The sequence below is a fragment of the Hipposideros armiger genome, unplaced genomic scaffold (assembly GCF_001890085.2).
Source record: "Hipposideros armiger isolate ML-2016 unplaced genomic scaffold, ASM189008v1 scaffold_808, whole genome shotgun sequence".
NCBI lineage: Eukaryota > Metazoa > Chordata > Mammalia > Chiroptera > Hipposideridae > Hipposideros > Hipposideros armiger.
Window position 1 is genome coordinate 144,543 of NW_017732158.1, and position 7,409 is coordinate 151,951.

The 7,409-nt window shown below is 43.1% G+C and overlaps 1 protein-coding gene across 3 annotated transcripts in view; it reads left to right on the forward strand.

Moving 5' to 3' along the window:
• HENMT1 (HEN methyltransferase 1) overlaps nt 1-7,409 on the forward strand; it is a 40,038-nt gene extending 32,629 nt beyond the window's left edge. Inside the window, exons 1-8 of one of the 3 annotated variants that reach the window (XM_019628804.1) lie at nt 712-796; nt 1,379-1,471; nt 2,463-2,585; nt 3,315-3,427; nt 4,091-4,225; nt 4,480-4,659; nt 5,279-5,456; nt 6,837-7,409. In XM_019628804.1, the coding sequence (XP_019484349.1) occupies nt 1,451-1,471; nt 2,463-2,585; nt 3,315-3,427; nt 4,091-4,225; nt 4,480-4,659; nt 5,279-5,456; nt 6,837-7,235 (1,149 nt within the window). In that variant the 5' untranslated portion in view covers nt 712-796; nt 1,379-1,450 and the 3' untranslated portion in view covers nt 7,236-7,409. Of the gene's footprint in view, nt 1-711; nt 797-1,378; nt 1,472-2,462; nt 2,586-3,314; nt 3,428-4,090; nt 4,226-4,479; nt 4,660-5,278; nt 5,457-6,836 lie in introns of those variants that run through there. The other 2 variants (XM_019628805.1, XM_019628806.1) reach the window with 2 other exon arrangements.

The following is a 7,409-nucleotide window of genomic DNA, read 5'->3' on the forward strand; positions in this document are numbered from 1 at the left end:
CGTCTCCTCCTTCCTTAAACTCTTTCATCACATACAAGAAATAACTGACTTATAAAGTGTCAGGTAATTCGACCTGCAGAGATTCGTCTGCAGGTGAAGGAAGACTCGATACTGTGATTTTTTTGGAGACATTAGACAGTTTCCTCCCCAGCATGCAGATATTACCAGTTAGTTTTGGAAGCTGCAAGTTTTCTGAGTTCAGGTGTATTGGATCAACTTTACGTAGCCCAGAGTACCCTAATGGCCCCTGTGGATAGTTCTGAGGACCCCCGAGTGGCAGCTGATTCGAACACTAGACGCCAGCAGGCTCGAGCTCAGCAGGGTCGCTCTTGCCTCCTTCCACTGGCAGGGACCGTTTTCAGCTTTGACCGCGCACGGGAAGAGCCGCGAACTCAACAGCCTCCGGTGCTCGCCGCCCTGCTCGCGGCCCGCAGACACGCGGGGTGCGGCGACGCCTCCGTCCAACAGTCGCGGCTAGAAAATGGCTTCGGGCCATGCGCCACTGTGGCCGTTAAGAAACCCAAAACCGACGCTTTGGAGCCTGTAGCACTTCGGCTGGGCTTCGGGCGGGCTCGGGGCGCCTGGGGCGGAGGTCTAGAGCGCAGCGCAAAAGAGCCTGCGGCGCACGTGTGGGCGGTGCAGGTGTGGAAGCGGGCGGGTAACGTCACGTAGCGAGACTGCGCATGCGCAGCCGTCAAGGGCGGGACCAGACTTTAAATGCGGCTGCGGCGCTGCGCAATCCCTTAGTCTTCGGCGGCGCTCGGCCTTGGTGGTTCGGTGTGCTGTTTACTCCAAGGTAAGAGATGCGAGGATTCATACTCGAGACCGTAACATTGGCTCGTGTGAGGCAGGGGTGAGGTGGGGGGGTGGGGGTGGGGTGCTCGGATTTGAGTTAGAGAATAACTCGGAAAGTTAGATATCGACATGTTGCCTACATTTCGGACCAAGTTCTAGTTGATAAAGGCGTGCAATAGAAAACCAAAATTTAAGTTCAAATCCATCGTGAATTGGACAGATGGAGCATCTTTAGCTTATTAATTACTTCGGACACTTTCTTTCCCTCAAAATTTCATTTTGACCATTTGTGAAAGAGTAATTGGAAGCCATTTTAATGAGGTCGAGGGCTTTAATGAAATAGTCAAATTAAACAGTAAAAGGAAGCAAAGTGTTACTACTGCATTTAGCTGGGTTTGGCATAGTTAAGTTTCTTTACATTTTCTGAGCTATTTGGCTGATGTCTGAAACAATACTTACTGAACAAATTCTGTGGATTAAATGGTAACACGGAAAGTGAAGGGAGAAAGCCTGCTTTCCTGTCACTATTGATCTACGCAGCTATTTCCTACAGGCTTTTTATAACTGATATTTGTATTTACAGACGAGTCATTGCTGATTCGTAGAGCTTGAAGGATTCATCTGCATTTTTGTTTCAACGAAACTTGGAAACAAAATGGAACAGAACAATAAAGAGGTAATTGCTGCCCTTCCTAGCCCGCTTATATGACTCTCGAGTTATTCTGGCAATTTTAGATATATTGGGTTAGTAAGATTACAAAAACATTTTAAAACATAGTCTACAAGAAAGTTGCATATTTTGGCTTATATTTTGTTTTACAGCACTGTGATGGGTATCCAGTGCATTTTGGACTGTACTCCTTTATAATACTGGTATTTAGGAGCAGTAATAGCTGCTGTTAGGGATTAATCAATTTATTTCTTCTAATGGGGTCATGTTCAAGAAAAATTCTGATACTATTAGGACATTGCAATAAGGATTGCAGTAGGGGCAAGACTGGACTCAACTCTGTATACAACAAAGACTAAGGGATTTATAGGCTATGAGTAGAGTGAACGGGGCGGGGCCAGTAGATGGAAAAGAGAACATCAAGGGTGTGCGGATTCTTGCTAAACAGATTTAACAGGATTTTTGCTGAAGGCAGGCAGGCCAAGGTGATCAGAAATCAAGGGTGGGTGGGGGAGCAGATAAGGAAGTTGATCAGATAGAGTTTGATCAAGGGTAGGGGATACTCTCTGAACTGACATAGCAGGAATTTTGCTAAAACTGGTTTAGGTAGGCCAAATACAGGATGGGGTCCAGGTGGAGGCCTAGTCAGAATAGGGCTCAAAGGAGTCTGACTTCAGTTTGGTTAAGGGAGAGACTTTGTAAGCTTCCTGCCTACCTGGATCCCCGGCTTTGGCAATTCACTAAAGATCCCTTGTGGCTCGGAGGCTTGTAATTTTATTAAGTGCATTAATTTTCCCTTCAACTGACTCTGAGCTACAGAAAGCATAAAGCCAGATTCTTAAAGAGGAGGCTTAGGTGAACTGGAGGAAATGCATTGTCACCTAATTTTAGAACAGAAGTGGTTGAAGGACCAGGGTGTTCTGCGAAGTGATTGGGGGAAATAAAAACTGCTTTTTCTGAATGCATGATTTAGAACACTTTATTTGTAAACTTTCAGTGCAAGAGTGTGGTTGATGGTTTTCAAGCTCCTATCAAGAAGGCAATTCAGTTTAGCCCTCCGTTATACAGACAGCGTTACAACTTTGTTAAAGATCTGGTGGATAAACATAAACCCAGGAAGGTAGGTTCTTCTTTCCAAACTGTCTTATAAAATGTCTTGTCAAATAGAGAAGTCTTGGTAAGCAGAGACTTCAAAAAGATTATTGCAAGGAGGGAAAGGAATTATTGCATTAGGGCAGCGGTTCTCAACCTGTGGGTCGCGACCCCTTTGGGGGTCGAACGACCCTTTCACAGGGGTCGCCTAAGACCATCGGGAAACAAAGATATTTACATTACGATTCATAACAGTAGCAAAATTACAGTTACAGAGTAGCAACGAAAATAATTTTATGGATGGGGGTCACCACAACATGAGGAACTGTATTAAGGGGTCACGGCATTAGGAAGGTTGAGAACCGCTGCAGTAGGGAGAACATTGACTAAGATCCACACCTGTCTCAATAGTTGGGGCAAAGAGGGTTTTTCTTTTAGAGAGGAGCAAAGTAAGCTTGAAAGAGGTGGGTGAGTGGAATGTGTTACCCTGAGTAAAGGCTGAGGGCAGTCCAAAGTTTACGGGCCTGGGGGAAGGTGAGAAGCTTGACCAAAGATTGGTTAAGGTGAGAAGTTAAAAGGCTTCTCTTAGGTTTATAAATGTCTCAGATTAATTTCCTTTTTGGTACCTTTTTTCTGCCAAAAAGATGCTTCCAAATGGTTTTATGGTTTTTTGATACCCACTCCCTTAAAAAGTTTTTGGTCATATTTAATTTCTGATTATAAATGTCTTTGAAATAACATTCCATCTCACCTACAGGTTGCAGACTTGGGGTGTGGCAATGCTTTGCTAATACGGACACTTAAATGCCACAGTTGCATTGAACTGCTTGTTGGAGTAGATATCAATAAAAATAAAATAGGATCACAAAGGTAATACCTACGTTCTGAAAGAATTGTGCATTAATCTAAAACTAGTGGCACTATTAAAGTAGAGGAAATGTCAATTTTATATGATGTATAAAAGACGATGTTATATGTTACATACTCTGAGAGCCTCAGGCTCACTGAATGACTAGGCCATAATAATTAGCTGTATACATTGAATAATTCCTTTGTGTTTGTACCAGTGTAGAAAGTAGCCTCAATTAAGTAAGTATAGTAGTCAAAGCATTGCAAATTGAATTTCAAATGGCAAGAATCTAATTTATTGCTGGACACCATGGTAATTTATAGCAGAGTCCCAGGCTGCCTCCTCCAATTTGAAGCAGAGCAGTTCTCCAATCCCTTGTTTATATTGATTCAAGAATATTTTTCTTCTAAAGAACAAAACGGTGAAAAATCATTGCTGCAAAGTGAGGTGGGAGACCAAAAATAATGAGAGCAATATCAAATATTCAAAATCTTACTGGCCAGTTTCCCATGAAAGGAAGTTAACTCTCTGGCCTGGTGCTTAATAACATCATGCCATGTCAGACATACTGGTGTAGGTAGAAGATAATTATCAGAAGGTCCAGAGTCCTGTAGTTGGTGAAATAATGCTAAACAGAATTATTATGTTCAAATGTCCTTACTTCTATAATAATGCTTTTGCAGGTGTCAGTTGTCTCCATATTTTGGGGATTATTTAAGTCCCCGGGAACTGAATTTGTCTATTATCTTGTATCATGGCTCTGTTGTGAAGAGAGACTCTCGTTTACTTGGGTTTGACTTAATAACATGTATTGAATTGTAAGTATTAAACTGATTCCTACTGTATATTAGTTTCAGTAAACTTAGTATCCTAAATATAATCTTATTTTTAAGTCAGTGGCACTGGCTTGTTACTATGGGCAAAGGGAAGGATGAGACGGTATTTTCACTCACTTACATATTCAAAGAAGGGATAAATCAATGTACAGATACAAATTGTTTTTGATAAATCAGTTAGGAAAATATTTGCAAATGAAGCTAGATTTTATTATCTTTTCCACTAACCATTTTAGAATAGAACATCTGGATCCAACAGATCTGGCCGATTTTCCCCAAGTTGTATTTGGGTACTTGTCTCCAGCCATGATAGTCATCAGCACACCAAACGTGGAATTCAATCCCCTGTTTCCAGCAGTGACCTTAAGAGATTCAGATCACAAATTTGAGTGGAACAGAAAGCAGTTTCAGACCTGGTGAGTTCATAAGTGTTTTTGTGTTTGGTTTATTTGGGACCCCACTGAAGTTGAAAAATCCCATGAAGTAAATCTTTGTACATTACTGAAATTATTGTTTTCTTCCCCTGAAACTGATTTCCAGAGTGCAACTTAGCATGTAATAAGATCATAAAGGGACCACCATATCTGGCAAAATGGGAAGTTTGATCTCTGAGGTCTCATGCAGGCAAGCCTTTTTATGTGAAGGTATCAGGAGTGTTGGTGTGGAGATCAGGAAACAACTGAGAGGGAACTTGGGGGCTGTGAGGGTGAGCCTCCTGCCCTGCCTGTTCCAGGGGCAGCTCCCAAGGGCTTGACGTGTTACTGGCATAATTCCAAACCCAAATAAGAGTTGGGATTGTAGCCCTTGTGTCCTTGTCCACCTCTACACTCTGCTCTGCAACTTCCCTTTTCTCCTCCCGTACTCTTGTGGTTAAACTTGGTCATTGCCTTAATGCCCCTCAGAAATAAGCAAACCCCATGATGAAGCATTATTTGGTGCCGTAAGAATTTTGAATTTTTCATGTTCTACTCTACTAGCAGTTGTCTTTTAACAATAGTGCTAAGTTTAGAAAAACTTCCCTTGTTTTGATTTCAGGGCTTCAGATGTGGCAAATCTCTACAATTACTCTGTGGAGTTTACTGGTGTGGGAGAACCACCAGCAGGAGCTGAGAATGTTGGGTACTGTACCCAGATAGGGGTCTTCCGGAAAATTGGAGCAAAGGCAACTGAATCGTGCCTTGCAGGGCAGCAGGAGGAATATGTTTATAAAATTGTGAGTATTTGTGAGGTAGCTATCAGGACAAGTACATTTACTAGGATGGTGAACTTTTTTATGAGTTCCCATTGTAGAGATAAATGTAAATGACCTTATTTTGAGATTGATCTTAGAAGAATCCTTCGTGCCCCACAACCTGGCCTTAAAACATGGTAAATGATCTGCTGGAGCCTTAGACTACTTTAAGCTGTTTGGGCCCCAAACTCGGCTTTTGTAATGCGTTAGGATCATCAGCAGGAAAGAGGAAAACCCCCAGCTGTTGCACAGCTGGGCTCAGGAAATAACTTGGAACTGAGCCTCCAAGCTTCTCAGATTCTTTTGGTTTCAAGAGGTATATATAGTGAAGAATAGACACATTCCCGTCTCCCCTTTGTTTAAAAAGATTTTATTGGGGAAGTCGGGGAGGGGACAAGCCAAGTTGTTCTTCAGTCTTAGTTGCTGGTGGGCATAGCTACCATCCCATGCGGGAGTCGAACCAGCAGCCTTGTTGTTAAAAGCGCACGCTCTACCTACTGAGTCATCTAGGCGGCAGCTCAGCTCAAGGTGCCAAGTTCAGTCTTAGTTGCGGGCCGGTGTAGCCCACTATCGTCAGGCAATCTTGTTACACCAGCTGAGCCATCTGGCCACCTGTTGGCAGCTCAGGTTGGGCAGAGCGTCACTGGACCATGTGGGAATCGAACCGGCAGCCCTGTTGCTTAGAGCTTGTGCTCTTAAGCCAACTTTTAACCAACTGAGCCACTTGGCCGGCCCCACATTTCCCTTTTAATTAGCAACATTTTTCTTTTTTACCCTGTGTGTCAATAATTTGACTCCTGTTATAATTATGGCATTTATGATTAGTAGGTTTTGACATTGGTACATAATACAGTTAAATTTTTTAAAAGATTTTATTGGGGAATTGGGGGAGGGGAACAGCATTGGGGAATCGGGGGAGGAACGGACAAGTTGTCTGTCCTTTCAGTTCAGTCTAGTTGTGGAGGACGTCACTTCCCATGTTGGTATTATCACTGCTCTTCCCGGGTGAGTCAGTCACTCACCAGCCATTGGACTGCTGCTCACAGCGGCTCATGCTGGCTGCTGGCCACTCAGGGTAGCCCACTACCGCCCCACTGCAGCCTGTGCTGCTGCGGGCTAATCACGGCAGCCCAGCTCCAGGTTGAGCTGTTGTTCACTGTCTTAGCTGTAGAGGGCGCAGCATCGCTGGCCCTCATGTGGGATCCGAACCCCGGGGCCCTGCTGCTCAGAGCTGGCGTCCCAAGCCAATTCTTAACCAGCGTGCCACTTGGCTGGCCCCATATAGTTAATTCTTAATGTGATAAAGTTGCTAATGGTTTTGAAATTTTTCCTATATTCTAAGTGTTAATTTTTCCCCTTCAGGTTTATACAATCTCATACCCGAGTTTACAGCAAAAAGAAGTCCGCAAATATGCGTTGGTAAATGAGGTGTACCGACAAGTCCAAAACTTGAGACGTGGATATGCCGTAAGTTTGAAAATACTACAGGATGATGAAAACGAGAGGTTAAAAGACAGCGGGCTCATCAAATTTTCTGGACCAGTCTTCACAGAACTTGAAAAATCCAACATAGAGAAGTCTCCCAAACCTTTCAGTTATGGAAATAAGTTTTACGTACCCCTGGAAAGACTCTTTGCTTATCCCAAGGTGAACCGCTTATGTGATAATGTAGATATGATGAGAGCACTCATTGCTGACACAATGCAACTGAACCGTGATGGTTCCGCAGTGAAGGTTGACCTGCATGATGATAATGACTGAGTCATCCTTCCTGTAATTCAGGGTCTTAGCAATAGTTGGGTTCACTTAGAATTTAAACGTTGTGTAGTCATAATTCAAGTAACTTTTAATTTTGAAATTATGTAACCTTGTTCTTTTAAAATATGCTTTATTGGGGGGGGTGTTGTAGAGTTGGTTCATAGTATGCTTGTTTTG